This window comes from Asparagus officinalis, chromosome 8 (genome assembly GCF_001876935.1).
Source record: "Asparagus officinalis chromosome 8, Aspof.V1, whole genome shotgun sequence".
NCBI lineage: Eukaryota > Viridiplantae > Streptophyta > Magnoliopsida > Asparagales > Asparagaceae > Asparagus > Asparagus officinalis.
This window is the reverse complement of record NC_033801.1, coordinates 127,864,371-127,883,680: the sequence shown is the minus strand read 5'-3', so window position 1 is coordinate 127,883,680 and position 19,310 is coordinate 127,864,371. Positions and strand designations below refer to the sequence as shown.

Genomic DNA, 19,310 nt, shown 5'->3' with positions numbered 1-19,310 from the left:
AATGTTGAGCCAACGTGGTTACCACGAACGCTACCAAATGAAAATGAGAAGTAGAAATATCTTAATACAATACCACCCTGAATTTTATTTTTCTCTCTTTTTCTCGTATCTTTTCTCTCTCTCTCTTCGTCTCGGTCGGTCTTCTCGTCTCTCTGTCTCGTCTCTCTCTCTCCTATATATAATATATATATATATATATATTATATATATATATATATATATACTCATGTACATATTTCGTATTTTGAAATGAGTTCCTATAATTATTGAAATTGCTATTAGATCTTCCAATTCTCTTAAGTTTTGTTTCAAATTAACCCTTCTTCTTAGTGCACGTATTCTTAATTGGAGGTACTAATTTCATAATAAGTTACGAGAATTTCGGGGTCCTGATAGCAACTTCAATGATTCTAACGGCCAAGTCAAAATATGAAAGAATTAGGGCTAATATGGGAAAAGCCCTTCTTATTCAATCAAGAAACAAAATGAGACCACCAACATTAGTTTGCCTCCATTTTTAAACCAAAAAAAAAAAGCCCCAATTTCATTTCACCAATCCTCAAGAACTTGCATCCACGTCTCTCCCTTGAACCTCGCAATTTCCTTCAAATATGTCCTCAAATCCCTCCCACTTAATTCGCACAAATCAATCAACCAAAAAATTAAATAAAAAAGAAGAGTTTTTTCTTACCTTTTTTTTTCCTCGAGAAGAGGGAAAATTTCTCCGTCCCAGATCGGAATTCAGCACCCCCATAGGAATTTCCCGATCCTCTGGGGCTGTCTCCGATCTGGGTACGGCTCAATTTCTCTTAATTTCTCATCATTTTCATAATTTTCCCCCCCATTTGGGTTGTTTTTATTTTCTCGTTTTAGGTAGTTTTTGATGAGAAACTGGTCTTTGGTTTTGGGTACATTGCCCATTTGGTAAATTGGGCATTTGAGATTTGAAAATTGGAATCCGAGGGTTCGATTGGTCGGCCATTGGTGAAATATGAGCTGCTTTCCTTGTTTTGGGAAGAAGGAGAAGGATAGTTTTGGTTCTGATGAGGGATTCAATCATGCACCAAATCCGAATGTGCATAAAAAGCCAGGTGAGCTTTTAATATTTTTGCTTTATATTCATGTTAGATGTTCATTTTAGACTAAAGTTTACATCTTTCGTATTACATGATGATATGCATTTTTCATCGCATGACGAAATTCCGATATATAACCTTGGGAATCATTTTTGATGCAAAAGTTTGGAGTAGTGGATTTTCTGTATACTCCTTTTCAATGTGCAGGCTTGTACAATAATTTCGCAACATATGACACAACGATATACTAAATGGAGGAAAAATGACCTATTATAATGGAGGAAATTGGAGGTTCATATGATTTAATTTTCACTATAATAGATGTTTGATTTTATTATTATTTTTTAAGGAAGGGCATTGGCCTAATAGATGCTCGATTTACTATGGCCATTGCCAGTATTGAAATGTCAATAATTTAAACAATGTTGACTAAGAATTATTCGATTACCATTGGCGCACCTAATTATTAAGCATTAATTCATTTGATTTTCTTCTAATAAAATATAACCAGGAATTCTTCTTTGTAGTTCAAAAATATAAGAAACTAACATCAGTTTGTGATCTTTCCTTTTTTTTTTTTTTGTGCAGAACCTCCTAAACCTCGGATCTCTGAATCAACCGTCCCTGTCAACACTGGAAGTATTCAAGCGCAGAATTTCACATTCCGAGAGCTAGCGACAGCTACCAATCATTTCACACCCGATAACCTTTTAGGCGAAGGAGGCCTTGGAAGAGTTTATAAAGGCTATATCGAGAGCATTGACAAGGTAAATTACAGTCAAACTCAATTCACAAATTCAATCATTGTTCTCTAATTCTGATCTTTCCCCCCCTGCTCTGTCTCAGACTGTTGCGGTTAAGCAATTGGACAGGAGTAGCAATCAAGGGAATAAAGAGTTTCTGGTTGAAGTTATGATGCTCAGTCTCCTTCACCATCCAAATCTTGCCAACCTAGCTGGATATTGTGCAGATGGAGACCAGAGACTTTTGGTGTTTGAGTTCATGCCCAATGGATCTCTACAAGATCATTTGTTCGGTATAGCTCTTAGTCCATACATATTTATACATGTTCGCATTTCTTAGAGAATTATATGGCAGATTAATGGCCTTAACTTGTTTATTTTTAGGGTTTTTCACTTTAAATCTTCATATCCGTAATTTGCACAGACAAATTCTTCAAGCTTTTTAAATAACACCTCTAAATGAAAATTCCATCCAAATATGTTACTTTGGTGTGATTAACTCTTGATTAATGCTGGTAATTTATCTGAATACCCTCGATCAGGATATGCTACACTTGTGTAACTTCAGAGATTGAAATCGGAAAAGTAAAATAGAGGAGAGTGAACTACAGAAAGGAGGGAGATTGAGAACATGAATTAAACATGTGTTATATACCCTATCATGGGTGTTAAGGTAAATTGCCAGCAATTAGTAATTACTAAGATTTAATCACACCATACTAGTAGATTTGGATGAAATTTTCCTCGCGTTTTAATTTAGGACAACTTAATTGATTTGGGTGTATCTTGAAGAAGATTTAGTGGTCTAGTATGAGAACCCTTTTATTTTTCTCTCCTTAATTCCGTAAATATGTGAACTAAGAAACTCACTCAACATGTCGACAGATATGAAGCCAAATCAGAAACCAATTGACTGGTTCACAAGAATGAAAATAGCTTATGGTGCAGCTCAAGGTATTGAATACCTCCACGATAAGGCAAATCCACCGGTTGTCTACCGGGATATGAAATCATCGAACATTTTGCTCGATAGTTTCTTAACCCCGAAGCTCTCAGACTATGGATTAGCTAAACTGAGCCCAGTGGGAGATAACCCAATGGTAGGGTCGAGGGTTATTGGCACTTATGGATATAGTGCACCAGAGTGTACTCGAAATGGAGAGATCACTATGAAATCAGATGTGTACAGCTTTGGAGTTGTTCTTCTGGAGTTGATCACTGGGAGAAGAGCCCTTGATGCCTCGAAGCCGATGAATGAGCAGAATCTCGTCTCATGGGTATGAACTCATCAGCTTATTATATATCTCCATAACATAAAAAATTATGAATTTAATTAAATCTCTGTTTATTTACAGTTAGGAGATATCAGGATTAATTAAGTGAATAAATATAAATATTGATAGAACAAAATATTTAGGGTAAAATTCACTATAAACCCCAAATAAGTTTGTGCCATTGGCACTTAACCCCCCCAAAAGTTTGCAACTCCCATTAAACCCACGAGTTTGGAAATTCCAGAAAACCACAAGAACGTTTTGATTTTTTTTCCCACTTAACCCACACAAGGTCTATATAGTTATATTATGTTAGCATATCATATATTATGCAACCACATAGTCTGACAAATTTATATACAGCTACATTACACAACAAACACCGATACTACACATTAACTCATATATCATCTATATATTACACTATGTTAGCATCACATATCTTATTAAATCACATGTTCCACAAATTTATATAGGATTAATTGCACATAGACCCCCTGTAGTATCACTGTTTTGAGCTTACTGCCTAGAGTTTTATTGTTGCAGATAGACCCCCAATTGAAATTCTTGGCTCTTTTACCCTCGGTGAACTTTGGGCAGATAGTGGCCTAGGTCAAAATTAGTCAGCTTATCAGATAGTGAAAAAGTTAAAAAGTCACAAAAAAAGAGAGGGGGGGGGGGGTTTGCAAAAACGAGACCACGATGGTAGTAGCTTGAAAACAATGACACTACAGGTGGTCTATAAAAAAAAAAAAAAAAGGGGGGGGGGGGGGGAGGTTATTTGCAAAAACGAGACCACGATGGTAGTAGCTTGAAAACAATGACACTACAGGTGGTCTATGTGCAACTATCTCATTCATACAAGACAACATGTATAACATTTCTACTTCTAGTCATAATTAATCATATTATGCACATAATAGGCACAACCGTTGTTCAAGGAGCAAAGGAGATACCCAGAGCTCGTCGATCCAATCCTCGATGGTGATTTTACACTGACAAGCTTAAACCAAGTTGTTGCCATAGCCTCAATGTGTCTTCAAGATGAGCCCTCGGTTCGTCCATTAATGGCTGACGTTGTCATGACCCTAAGCTTTCTAATTGAACCCTCACCTTCATATCAAATAAACAAAGCTCCTACCCCTGTTCAGATTCCCCCTTCACAATCTCAACCACCTTGTCAATCTCCATCATCAAGTTCGAGCGCGGATAACGAACATGTTGTCGAGACTCTTCAATTAGGTTTGACTTCGAGAAAAAGCCAAGCGGGATCCAAGATTGGAAGTAGTTGCGCGAGCTCCAGAAGTAGCTCGAGCTCAAGACGAAGTTCCGGACAAAACTCAAAGAAAGATATTGATGGTAGTTCAAGCTCAAAACATGGCAGGGATTTATCTGATGAAGACAGTGATGGTAGTAGTAGCTCGAGCTCGAAACACTCAAGGGGATCATCGAAGCACATAAGTCAAAGGTCGGATATAATAGAGGAATTTGATCAGGGAAGTGATGGTTCGTTATCGAGAGAATCTGAGGAGTCTGATCACGATGAGTATGTGTCTGATTAATGTGTCACAAAAACCTGCGCTCCGAGATTTCGTTCTTCACTTGCTTCTTCTTGGAGATAATCATATGTGATCCGCAAAGCGAGTTTGAGCTATGTGTATAAAACAGTTGGGTTTTTGTGTATGTTGCGCATTCATGATTTCAAATGGATGTCTAATGTAAACCCTGAAATCAATATAAAGGCCGCAACACTGTGTTGATATCTCTAAATCTGTGACTCTTGTCTGAGCCAAATGCTATTACTTTTTCACTAATTTATCTGGATGATGATATGAATACGTCATGATTACGTAAATAAAGGAGCAACCTCTTTAGTAATTTGTTCCATATTTTTCTTGTGAGAATGAAGATGATGAAATGTAGAATTAAGATAAAACTAATTCTCTACCTTCACCGGAACTTCCGAGTTTTGATGTAATTCAGAGTTTCAATGTAATGGTTAGAGAGACTTTTAAGAGCAAGCAAAGAATAACCCGCCTTATCCTTGTGATGTTGGTACATCAAACAGCAGGAGGACAAATTGTGGTCTTCAGAGCACCACATCAATACTTTTTTGGATGTCCACTGATTTTGTTGGATTTGAAATTCTCTATATAACAATCAACTTTAGTGCATAGTCCCAATCATTGGACAGTGACCCATACTCTAAATAAGCTAAAAGAAAAGGCTACAAGTCATAAAATGGACTTCACCTAGCCCTTAACTGAGAACAAAGAAATACAAGTTACATTTAATCTCTTTATATACTTTATTTAAGTTTTAAGGATTTTATATGATGTTTTTGAGCTGTTTAATTTATTTTCAAGTCTAGGATTTTTTTTTTGTGTAATTTCAAATTTTGGCCTAATTTATATCTCTACGGTTGTTGGCTAGATTAATGATAATTTATTGAATTGAAAAGAGTCACCTTCATGGAGAAGATATTTCCTCTTCTGACTTGTGATTAGCTTGTGGTTTGGGCTTGAAATAAGAATCCAAAAAATTCCCCCTAACTTCAATTTGCCAGCACTGCACCAAATTAGTTAAAACTTTTCAATTCAGTTCATCTCAGAATCTTGTCAACAAATCTTAGAAAACATGCAGATAAGGAATCTGAATAAAAAGAAAGTTCTTGAATTTGCCACTGCTGCAGTATAATGATCTTCACAGATATGATTATTTGCATAAAACATGATACAAATCAATGGCTACTTTCATTAGTTATGAAGAATTGAAGATGTTTATACCGTAATAGGGAGGGAGGAAAATAGAGAGAGAGAAAAAAAAAAAGAACAATACCAGAGGATGAAGAAAGTTTTCTTTTATGTGACTGATACCTCTCTATCCTGAAGAACTTGTTGCAGGTGTTCATGATAAAGTTGCTCCCTGGAAAGCGAAAAAAATATCAGGGGAAAAAAACCCGAAAGCATACCTGAAATGGTCTTAATTTCACTGGAACCCGCATGTACGTATCCAGATACATTTCCCTCACAGTAGAGACGCCGCTGCCTTCCTCAATGTGAGGATGACAGCGGCGTCAGCTCTCCTGCGAGGGAAAACCTACAGATGCTTCCATCAAAGTTTATGCAATTTTTCGATGAAGTATTACAGGGAGACCTCGCCTTCGCAATTCTTCCAATGCACAGGATTATGCAATCCTAATCCTGTGCACTGTCACTGGACATGTAATTTATCCTCCAACAATGGCGACTGAAGTATATATATATATATATATATATTATATATTATATATATATATAATATATATATATTATATATATAATTATATATATATATATATATGAGATTAAATGGGTATCCTTGTCATAGGAGGAGATTTCCTCATTGAGCCTTATGGCACAATCCTCACCATCCTTATAAGTAGGGAGAGAGTGTGAGTTGGTGGGGATTTGTGCCTACTTTAGAGGATGGTGTGATTGGTGCTCACGTAGGCGACAAGGAGAGAAATCCGCCCGCCCTATGACAAGGATACTCATTAATATCTTCTCTCTCTCTCTCTCTCTATATATAATATATATATATATATAAATATATATATATATATATATATATATATATAATAGATGGCGGCCTGAATATTGGTCACTAGGCTGATCTCAGCTTTCAGATGTCGATTTGACGGATGCTTACCGTTGCTCGATTTCGCTCTGGCGAGTCGGAGCTTACACGCAGCAATGGCTTCAACTGATCACATCGAGAACGAATGTTGTCGATACGTTAATGTTACTGTCATTAGAGTCTGCTCATCTGTAGGAATTGATGCATGTTTGCTGAATGGTTATATTGAGGATCGAAGTTGCCACGTCTCACTCTTCAAATTTGAATTTTCAACGCATGCCGCTAATACCCTACCCCGTGAAGGCATCATTTTTGTTTTGTTTTTTAGTTTTTTATTTTTATTTTTTTTGGTTATATTGTAAGAGTTTGGATTGTGTGAAGGGGAAAGCTGATCGTGTATAGAGCCTGATACACTGCATGATGTGCTCGTGCCTGATACATATCCATTCACATAAAACTTTTAACAATTGATTCCAATAATATAATCTCAAAGAAGCCACAAGACTCAGATAGCATAAAAATGAGCCACACAAAACCTGAATATGATATATTAGTATAATTCGAGACTTTTTGGGTAAAATTCACAGAACCCCCCTTTAAATTTGGCCAATTTTGAGATAACCTCCTAAAACTTTAGAAATATCACTTAACCCCCTAGGTTTTGTCACATAAGTACCCCTTAACTAACATTATTAGATCTAACTGTGCTCGCATGAAATCACCTAAGTTTGGTCCAACTTCGACCAAAATGTCCATGATTAGCTAGTTAAATTAGATTTAATAGATATAATGTTAACTTGAAAAGATTATCTCTGTTTTTTTTAATCAATTCATCTATGACAGCTAGGGGGTTTAAGTCGAAAAATTCCAAAACTTTTTGAGGTTTTCTGAAACACACCATACTTAAGGGGGGGTTAAACGACATTTTCAAGGTTCAATAGGGTTATCACAAAATAGGTCAAACGCAAAGGGAATTTGTTAAAAATTAATATTCACGTAAACAACATAAAACTGTCCTTCGATTCAACGTTGGCCTGTCCAAAAATCAAGGTTATCAACCAACTAACAAGTTTCTGTCAAACTTGACCTTAATAAATGGAAAAATTAATTGTACACCCGAAGCAACAAAAAACAAAGTTATCCCTGGATCCTCTTGTATCGCCCATTAATTAATTAATAGCAACTTAATTAACCAAAAAATAACCTCCTCTTCCTCCTATAAAACTTCAATCCTTACACAAATCATTCTCTCACAAACATATATAAAGTTGCATTTAACTGCAGTAGTAATGGTTCGCCAGCATCTCCATCGTCGCCTTCTTAACCCTCTGGTCGATGAAGAAAGTTCGACAAGGCAAACAGGTTATGGCATGGTGTTCATGATGATGATGTGCGCGACAGTGTATGTGTCTTCCATTCTTGCTGCATCCTACATTTATTACACGATCAAGGACATCGTCAAGCATCGAAGAAACCTTCCATGTCGTCACAAAACAGCAGCTAATTACGCGCCAAATTTTGTTTCGATGGATAGAAAATGAGAATCTCCAGGTATGGCAACATATATGTGAAAAATAGTTCTTGTAATGTTTACGCCATGTGTTATGTATTGTTCATAGTGTCTCTCGTGACGAGTGTTGCGAAAAGAAAACATATCAAATAAATGTAGCATTTGTTGCGCAGCAAATCTCTTCAAAATCTGATGTATGGATACCCGCAAGGGTGCAATTTTATATATTGTGGAAAATATATTTCTGTTGCGAATGCGGTGTCTAGTTCAAAACAATCGATGCCGAATGTAAAGGGTTGTGTTTGATGAGGCCTTGACACTGCATTTTACGTTTGAATCTGTTTCTTTTTTTTTTAAGTCTATTCTGAAAATTCGAAGGTCTAGGGGGGTCTTGTGGAACTCCAAACATCATGGGGGTGGAATAGAAAAAGTCCAGGGGGTTTCTTGGAAAGCCCCAGACGTTTAGCGGCTTTCGTAAAATTTACCCTGAAAAATACATGCAAGGATTTAACACAGCTGATATGGAAATCCAAATCAATCAAGAATAAGACTTTTGGGCAAAGGCTTTCTTTCCTGCAGTGGGAACATGATAATTTTCAGGCAAATTAAATTGGAAAACTATGGAGCTTTCTATTCTCACATAGGGTCCCAGCACAGCAAAAAAAAAAAAAAAAAAAAAGGAAAGGAGAAAGAAAAAGAAAAGGAAGTTCTGAGACCCCAAAGAAGTACACGATGCTACTTTTTTATCAATAGCAAATAAAATCAGAACAAACTTTAAATTGAAATATCGAAAAGAGCTATTAGACTTGCTTGCAGTAATATGTCATGCACGTCACTCTTGATAAAAACATTTACAACATTCCCATATTAGAAAAGGATAAATTTGCTGGAATAATTTGTTTCAGTAAAAATAATAATAATAATAATAAATCACGGCATTCTAGTTAAATTAAATCATCTAACTAGTTTCTGTCAAATGTAACCTTAAAATAGACAACTTTTTAAAACAGTCCCAAAAAGATTTTTATTTTTTTAAAATCGACCCGATTTTTTTTTAACAAAATCGACCCACTTTTTACCACTTGGGCTTAATGAAGTTCCTAAACAGTTGGGGTTGGCAATCCCGACTGTTTAGGAGGTGTTAAATCCCAATTAGAACCCTTAAACCCGAAATTTTCATGTCCTAAACAGTTGGGGTTGGTAACCCCGACTGTTTAGGAACATCATTAAGCCCACGTGACAAAAAGTGGGTCGATTTTGATAAAAAAAAACGGGTTGATTTTGAAAAATAAAAAACTTTTTGGGACTTTTTTAAAAAATTCCTCATAATAATAATAATAATAAATCACGGCATTCTAGTTAAATTAAATCATCTAACTAGTTTCTGTCAAATGTAACCTTAAAATATATAGACAACTTTACAACCTAAACAAATCGCAACTATCCTAATTAATCCTCCATATCACCCATTATTGCCAACTTAAACAAAAATAAAATAAAATAAACTCCTCTTCCTTCTACAAAACTTCAATCCTAACACAACCAATTACCTTATCATCCTCCCATAAACACAAAAAAATTACAGTTTCCGAATGAAAATGGTTCACCAGCGTCTTCATCGTCGCCTTCTGCGAGCCTCTGCTCAATGAAGGAAATTTGACAGGCCAAACCGAGTGTGGCATGATATTTTTATGATGCCCATGTGCGTTCTACATTTCCCACACGATCAAAGAGAGAGAACCACTTGTTGGACTTAATCGTGATTAAATCATAGAGATTAAACAACAAGAAGAGCGGATATTTAGGTGTTGTATATTTATAATTTGACCCCTCATCAAATTATAATTACAACCTGATATCTGCACATTTAGCCCATGATTCGTTTAAATACCCATTAACCCAAATTTATTGATCACTTAAGAATAGCAATACATTAATGAAACATATGTGCCCACAAATATATTTAATTAGATTTAAATCCAATACATCAAAAAACCTTCAACGTCGTCACACAGCAGTCGTTAACACGCAAAAACCTGTCTCCTCCGTGTTGCCTTCTTCTTCGTCGAGGGAGAGAAAATGCGAATCTCGAATGAAATGGCAACGCACGTGTTATGTATCGGTCATATAATTAATCTCTTGCGATGAGTGTTGCGACTAAAAGTCATTTGCACAAAATATTATTCTAACCGTTAACAAATATTTACGATCTTTTTGCTGTTTTTTTTTATATTTAGTATCGCCTATGATCTTTTTCATAGACAAAGGACTACATTCCATTGCGAAATATAGTGAACTATGAATAGATCGATTGTCGAGTTTCTTGTTGAACTTGATAGATGACAGGATTTCTTGAGAAACTAAGAATAAATAAAGGGGGTTTCTCGTAACTCACCCTAATATGTACACTAAGTCGGATATTTTATCAGAGAAAAAAAAGCATTATTCAATTAATCATTAATTATGATTATTAGAGCTTATTATGATACGAGTCGCCGTGCGAACACCTACCTATGATCGCGGAATTACCGAAGGTGAGTTTTGAGAAGAAAGAACAGCAAACACAAGAACAACTTGATTTAGCGAAGGAAATACATTCTCTAGAGATTATGAAAAATAAAAGATTACAAAATCCCTTCTCACAATCTCTCTAGAGTAAAGAACAACTTCTCTATCCTTTTAAACTCTAATCTGATGTTTAGAAACCCTAAACAATCCCTATTTATAGCTTAACTAACATGGGTGGCAAAGTGGTAAATACCAAAGTCAAACCCAACTAGAATTCCGTCTCAAAATAGAATCCAAATCGGCCCCGGAAATACGATCCGGTCGACCGACCTGTTTGGTCCGGTCGACCGGCCAGAGCGAGGGGTTTTAACCCTGCAGGATTTTCCCATATCGGTCGACCGATGCTGATTTCGGTCGACCGATCGGTCAACCGATGATGGATCCCGGTCAACCGGCCAGAACACATGACTCTCGCCAATAGTGTGCACGTTTCCGGTCTACCGACGCTGATCATGCGGTCGACCGGACCAGAGCCCAAATGTCAGTTTTTGATTCTGCTATTTTCCTGCTTTTTGACCACTTTTGGCGCATTCGACGACTCCACCCACGCTTCTATTCTCAAGCTACCCTGAGAATCGTCTATCCTCAAGCTCTCATGAGGATAGCTAACCTCCCGAAGCAAGGAAGAAGATACACCCGTATCACGTTATCAACTCAACCTGCATTCGCTCAACCTATCAAATCACATTCCGCCACGTATCAGTCTTATCCAGCTCCGCCGGAGCACCAAACCACACCCTAAAAAAATCCACACCCCAGCCGAGCTCAACGAACTTTATATATGATGCCAAGATCCAAACCCTTCACTTTCCCCCTCGATCCCTCTCTCTTCATCGTCTCCTTCTCGTTCCAAACCCCATCGATGGTACAAAAGAGGACTCTCAGTCCCAAGCACCTCCGTGCTATCCCGCGGCGCGGCGGCCGGCCGACCGACGCCGGCTGGGGCCGCAGCGGATGCTGCGGCGGCGGACGGCGGGGATGCGGGCGGCGGAGGCCCACCGCGGGGAGCGGGGGAGGCGGGATCGTACCGGCGGCGCGAGGCGGGGCGAGAACATGCTGAGGTTACACCGGACCGACGCCCCCGGCCTCAGATGTCGCGACGGTGGTCCTCGTATGAGTGGCATCTGCTTCTTGGTTCGTCACCGCCCTCTCACGTCTTCGGAAAGTCTAAAGGTACAGGTCGGCGGGCGGCGCGGCGCTTGCAGGCGATCTGTAAGAGATCTCCCTGCTCCCCTCAGATCTCCTCTGAAACTCCCCCGCGTCTGATTTGGTTTTGGTTTTTTCTGTGGTTAAGAGATCTTGCTCTTGTTGCGATCTGAGATTGAAGGCAGAGGAGCAGGCGTTGAGTTTCTGTGTCTTGATGTACCGCTAACGTTTCCACTTTTAGCTGGCTGCTTTATTGCGATAGCCGATAATTTTTTATTTCGTGCGTTTTTAGTCGCGGATCTTATGTGCAAGCAGTTGCGCGTTACATTTTGATCCAGATCTATTAATTGTTTGACGATCTGATTCGCTGAATTGTTCTGGTTAGGTTTACAATTTAATTGTGGAATGCAGACTTATGAGGTATAATTTAGTGGCTTCGTATCCCCCATGCCCCCCGCCGCCCCCGCCCTTCGGTAATTTACTAAAATTTGTTTTCCGAAGTCTGCAGCTGATGCGGCAGGGTGGCATCTATCATCGTCGCATCGGCAAATTATTTAACAGAAATTTGTATAAAGGACCTAAAATGATACTTGGCCAATACATTCATGGAACCTCCACTGAAGTACCCTCCCCCCCCGCCCCCGCCCCCCGGTAATGCTTGTTAGGACATTTACGTCTCTATGACGCATGTCCTCTTGCCGTTTAGAACTTGTTATTTGTTGAGAATATATAGAGTTATAGGAATTAGGGACCTATTTAAATGAGTGTAAATTATAAACTTGAGTCGGTGTTTAAAAAATCGCTTGGCGCCGCCTAGGCGGTGCCGCAGTGGGCGTCTCGAGAACACCCTGAGCAGACGCTATTTAGGCGTTGGGAGCGCCTAAGCGCCCGCCCAGATCTAAGCGGGCCGCTTAAACAGCCAGCCCAACAATTTCAAAATAATAATAATAAATAAAAACCAAATGGGCATGTTCTTTGCTGAAACCCAAACCCAACTAAACAGTAACTCTAATTCTCATTTCTCCTGACTCCAAGCCGCCATGAATTTCCGAAACCCTGTTCCCCGTCGAAGCTCCCCTGGTCTCGTCAAAGCCTCTCGGAGCTGTCGAAACCTCTCGTGGCCTCGTTGACGCCTCTCGAAACTCTCGAAGCCTCGTGAACTCTGTCGAAGCCCCGTCAAAGCTCCCCTGACATCGTCGAAGCCTCTCGGAGCTGTCGAAGCCTTGTCGAAGCCTCTCGTGGCCTCGTCGATGCCTCTCGAAGCTGTCGCTCTCGGAGCTGTCGAAGCCTTGTCGAAGCCTCTCGTGGCCTCGTCGATGCCTCTCGAAGCTGTCGAAGCCCCGTGAACTCTGTCGAAGCCTCCTCCGAGCTCCCCCCACCTCGTCTTCGATCTCGGAGCCCTGTGAACTCTCTCTTTTTGCTGATATTTTGGGACCTAAACTTCTAGATATGGGATATTATATGCCTTGCTATCTAGTATGTATGCATCTTTGATTGACTATTATAGTTTTGGATAGCATATGTGTTGGTATTTTAGTATTTATGCATATTTGATTGAGTATATATATATTTACCTTAAAGTATCGCAATTAAAAAAAGAAAAAAGAAAAAAGAAAAAACGAAAAAAGAAAAAACGAAAAAAGAAAAAAGCGCTCAGAAACCGCTTAGGCAACCGCCTAGGCGTCTAAGCGCTGGGCGCCAAGTCCGACACCTAGAAGCGCTCAACGTTTATTGTAACATTGAACTGGATGTAAGTATGAGTAGTGTAAAAATTCTGACAAGGAAAATATACGCCTAGTTCTTAGAGCACATGTCTGCAACAAGTTTCAAATTAAACGTAGCCACCAAGTCACTCCAAAAGAAGGTAACTGAAAGTGTCTTAGGGCTTGCCTTTTTGATAGGCTGACTTGGTCTTATCTGTTTGCAGGAGTGACCTAAGTTTGTTAGCCGTCTTTGTCTGTATAGCCTTGTAAGAGCAAAGTAGCATGAAGACTTGAGAGATGATGGGTATTGTTTTATTCTTCTCTCAGTAGGCAACCGTGCGTTAGCAACCTCGGACAGTTTTATGCTTTTGTCCTTCACCAACTAAGTAAACTTAGGTTATCTATCTTCCAGTCTCCAATTCGAGTTCATCACAAGACACATGAGGTTTTTGATTGTTTGGGCAATGATTGATCCATTCAGGTTGATATTATCTTCCTTAGTCCTTAGGCAAATTTGATGAAGCTGCACAAGGATAGGTTCGTTCTTCATCTTCCTCTTAATAATGCTTACTAATTCAGAAACGCGCGGTCCTGTAGGATTGGTCAAGTGGCCGTATGCTTTGGATGTATTACGTAGGGTCATTTGTGCATGGAAAGCTTCTGTCTTTTCCGGTCAATAAAAAAGCTTCGGAACAACTTCTTTTTTCCTGATATCAGCTGTGATGACCATAGACTTCTTCTGAATTTGCATTTAAACAATAAGCTGTTAATTGAGTGACGATGGCAGTCCTTTGGTGTTAAAAGCTCTGTTCTTCCAGATGCTAGCAAGATCATAGTCTTAGAATCCGAATATTTTCCAGGCTAGGTTAATTTCCTTTTTACAGGGGAACTGTAGGTTGGTGATTGTCAATTCTGATGTTGGAATCTAAAGGAAAAATCAAACTATTGCTTTATGGAGTTGGAGTTTTCGACAGCTACGACCGTATGGAATAGAAAGAGAAATTGAAATCAAGGAAATGTGTAAAGATTAAGGTATGTAAATCTCATTGCGTTGGTAACCTATCCTGGCTTTGTGATTTCATTTTAGGCAGAAAAAAGCGTGGGGCGAATGTTAAGAGTAAACAGATTTGTGCCCCTTGATGACCAAACCTAGGCTAAAATGGCGATGCTGTTTCCTCGCTTCATATATACATGCATATGTTTGGAAATAAAACTCATCTTTGAGGGGAAAGATTGAATAGAGCATGCTAGATACATTAGCGATGTATGCTATTGTTATCTTGTGATCTTTTGTTCTTACCCATGTAAACTGCCTGTGCTTATCCAGTATAGCAACTCAATAATCATGTCCACCTATATGCAAGGCATCATCTTTTTGGGCAATCTACAACTTTTAAGATGTTTGCTTTATTAAGTTGATGAAGGTTGTTGTTGTCCTCATGCATGCCTTGTGAGGTTCCTCCCATAAATAAAATGCTATTATTTTTTCTGTTGAATCTTTTTTTCATCGAATACTTGGTGCACCAACCAATACATTTTGCTGAATCTTTGCCCATCGAAGATTATAAGGCTTGTGTGCTCATCAGCAGAAATCGCTTCTGGATGCGTTGCTTCCCAGATCTACTTAGAATAAGTGCTTTCATCCTAACGTAATGTTCTTGATAAAATTACTAGCAAATTAGTTTACTATCGTGACGATGTCTTTATTGCCAGTGTTATTTCATTTTATTGTGTTTACTTGTGGAATGTGACGCGTTGCATTGATGTGTACTAAGTTTTGGGTCATTGATATGAAAAAGTATCAAGTGCGCTCGGGTTCATGATAATTAATGTGCATCCAAATGAATGCTAGCCTACAATCTGCCGAACCACGTAAATCTGTTGTTTCGTCTCATTTACTTGTTGTTTTATTACTTGTTGTTTTATCTGTGTATTCGTTATTGCTTGTGTTGGTTGTTCTCTCTCTCGGTGATTTAGCTTCCGCAGCGGAAAGTGGGCGTCCCTCGCTCTCAACATTCTTATTGGTCTTCCTATTGCATCTTAGCCCAACATTCTGATTGTAGGCTCATTCTTGATATTTGTAGCTTTAAACACGTTTTCTCATGTTATCCGATATTGTTGCTAATTGTTGTCTACTCTGCCTCCCACGACGTTGAAGCTATTAACAAAGTTATTGTGTCTTATAACATCCTGACATTGTTGTTTCATTGTCCGTTTCTAATAATTTTAATATTTCAGGCATGCCCTTGTATTCACAGTTTTTTTTTGTCATCATTCTCCATCATATATTGAGGTATAGGTGTATGCACATGCTTTAAATAATTAAGAAGAAAATAAACCTGAATGGAAAATTGATAAAAAATCTAGAAGTGCCTATAAATCTATAACTTGCTGATCCTTCATATAATTAGTTCAGTAGTAAAATACACATTGGAAAATTTTGAGTAGCGAAAGAAAACTATACCGCTTCTAACGTAGAACAAAAAACGAAAAATGCTAGCTTTGCAAAATGGTGTAATCAACGAGCTATATTGTAATATGCTATGAGAACCAGGGAACTAAGAGTAAATTAAATGAGAAAATAATTAACACCAGCACATGCTGTCATGCTCAAACTAATATATGCGGATAATTATAAAATATATGCCGATGGTTTAATACGATTCGTACATGGTCACAACAAACTGATAACAGTTTAGGTAGTTCAGATGAATATTTTTTTTTGAAGTTCTATATTAGTGAATTGAACGCTGAGTTTTATATATCTACACAAGTTTGTCTCATCAGTCAAATATATAATGTATCATCCATTATTTCTCTTCTCCGTCTCTATGCGTGCGTGTATGAAAATGATATATGTGGTAGGGAGCGTTTCTTCTTGTTCCATCTATTATTCATTTGAGAAACGTGTTAACAACTTACAAACATATGTTTGATCGATATTTTACATTAATTAATGAAGCATACGTACATTTCATTCTCGTATTCTTTTGCCTTGTCTTCGCCCTCGCACGTTGAATCTCGGTATTAATTGACATCTAGAGGAGGGATCGCCCATCTGAGACCCTGTGATGTTATTTTGTTAAAATCTTGCAATCTTTTTAAGCCTGAAAAATCACATTATGAGATAAACAAATATAATTTTGGCTGGGTGGAGAGAAAAATACCTAAGCCTTGTTTTACTGGGTTTAATCTTAGCGGCTATGTTTAAATTCGTCGTAATTAAGTCTGAAACCTTGCATCTACCAAGCCCATCACAAATTTCTCAACCTAAGTTAAAGGGGGTTGTTTGTAGTAGCCCACCAAATTCAGGGGGTTGTATGAAATTAAACCCAATTACAAAAATACAATTGCTCTCTAATAAAAACAATATTTTTGGGATATTTTCGACGGTTTTAGCCGGGTTTTCCTTCGACTCGTAGTCACGGATCCCGAGGTATTCCACTCGCGAACCGATCGTGTTGTCTCATGCTACCGACCGCTTTTGGTTCTTAATTGATTGGAAGGTTGTTGTTAGAAATTCGATGGCTTTATTTAATTTTTTGGACAGAAAGCGATCATTTTGTCTTGGCAGCCGATTAATCGTTAGTTAGAAATGAAGCTGACCAAGAAAATACTTTGGCGAAGCGACGAAGAGCAGGATGATATAAAATAAAATAAAATGAAAAAGAGAGAGAGAATCCTGATTTAGAGTAAAAGGTGCCTAATAAACTGAAGATTTAACCCCTAACTCAACCATCATTGAATCAAGTGATTTCGAAAGTATTTGGCTGCTTCAATATTACATACTCAAGCTTATCAACTATGTACTAATTTGCCACCTTACGTGTTAAGTAGATATCTGATTGAAGAAATTTTCAAAATCGTCTCAACAGATTTTTTTTTTAAGAAATAGACCCCATTCACTTTTAATTATAGAAATCGACTCACTTTGTATTATGCGCTTGGAGGAGCTTAATGTGAAGCCTTTGGAGGACTAAATATTCTCTGGGTTTTCTGTGACATGCACGGTGATCTTGGACTGGTAACTGGATATGGAGACTTTCTTCTTTTTTTTTCTTTTTTCTTTCTTTTCCTTCGTTTTTTTTCCTCTCGTCAACTTGGTAGCTTTGTTGAATGCTTGTGTTCTTTCATTCTAGATCTGGAAGAGATGATCTAATATTGATCTTGATACCTGGCCTGGAGTTGATACGTAAGCACTATGTATTTACGTAAAAGAACCACTAGCTTTTTTTTCCCCCTCCTTTTTTCCTCCTCGAAGATTTTATGTTGAGCACTGAAATGAGAGAATGAACCTGGAGGTTGGTGAATGTAAATATTCAGAGTGGATTTTCTGCTTTTCATCGGAGGTTTCAAATGAAATATCATTATTTTCTTTCTCTAGTATCCCCCAGTTAAGTTTTCTGCAAATGCTAGCATCTGCTGTACCCTTCGTGTTGCAAGAATTTTCGTCACTGTCAGTCCGCCCCAGAAACAGCAGAGGTTTGTTTTCAGTTTGGGCAAAGGGTTAAGTGAGAGGTTAAGAAGACTTCATCCCTTCTTAACCCGCCAAACGCAAAAAATCTATACAATGATTAAAATGAGTTAACCCTCCATAATTTGCCAAACATAAAAAATATAGAAGGGTTAATGTAACCCCTCTAGAAGGATTAAAATAAGTTAAACTCTCATAATGAGGGGTTTACTAATACTCCTATTTAGAAGGATTAAGAATTAACCCTTCTAATTATAAAAAAAAAAATAGTCAAAATCATTCTTATTCCCAAACACTAAAATTAATCACAAGAGCTAAAATAAAACCTATTTAACGGATTAATAATTTAGTCCTTCAGATTATCGAATGAGCTAAGTACATTAATCCTTCTTTTTAACCCATCTTTCTTAACCCTTTGCCAAACGGGGCCCTAGATAATTATTTGGCAGCCATCGCACTACAACTGATGCCATCTTTAGCTAGGTGTTAGTGAAGAAGGCATAGCTAACTTTAGCGAATTCCTTGCTTTCTTTGCCTTTTCCTTGTATGATGATGATTGCATTTGTGCAAATGCGGAAGCATGTTGACTACTGGTATGTATCATGTACAGCATTATGTTTAAAAAAAAAACTGCGCGTCGCAAAGGTTGTTGTTTATGATCCTGATCCTGACAACACTGTTTAAACACGGTATGTTGTATAAGCATTTAAGTTTGCCTACTCTCTGTATAGGAGTTTCCTTAATTTGTCAGGCGCGTTTTCTCGCCCATCTGTACTTGGCGCTGAATAAATTGTGCTTGCTTTTGCGTTTTTAAACGGGCGTCTAAACTTTGATTTCTTTGCAGATTTTTTTTTGCTGTTTCTATAAAGGAGGTCTTCTACGGGACACAGACGGATGTTTTTTCCCCATCCCAAGCATCCCATATGGAATGTGCAGATGTCTGGAATCTTCCATACCCTGATCCTCACATTTTTCTGGGTATTGTTATTGTTCTCATTCCTTATATTCCATGTAAAGAAAATTAAAAAAAAAAAAGATTAATTGCAAAGACTGACCATTTCATGCTGTCAACAGGTAACCGCCGCAGTTGGAACGCATCCAATGCCTTACTTTGACATCACACTTGGATCAAACAACCTTCCATCATCAAACTTCAGTTTCGAGATTCCGAGTCGTAACGACTTTCCCTGCCAGTGGC

At 38.1% G+C, this 19,310-nt stretch overlaps 1 protein-coding gene across 1 annotated transcript; it reads left to right on the top strand.

The window, feature by feature from the left end:
- LOC109819828 (probable serine/threonine-protein kinase PBL25) lies at positions 262–4,855 on the top strand. The gene is made up of 5 exons (XM_020385753.1): positions 262–1,091; positions 1,665–1,843; positions 1,923–2,112; positions 2,705–3,096; positions 4,017–4,855. The coding sequence occupies exons 1-5, from the start codon at positions 992–994 to the stop codon at positions 4,653–4,655; spliced, it is 1,500 nt and encodes a 499-aa protein (XP_020241342.1). The 5' UTR covers positions 262–991; the 3' UTR covers positions 4,656–4,855.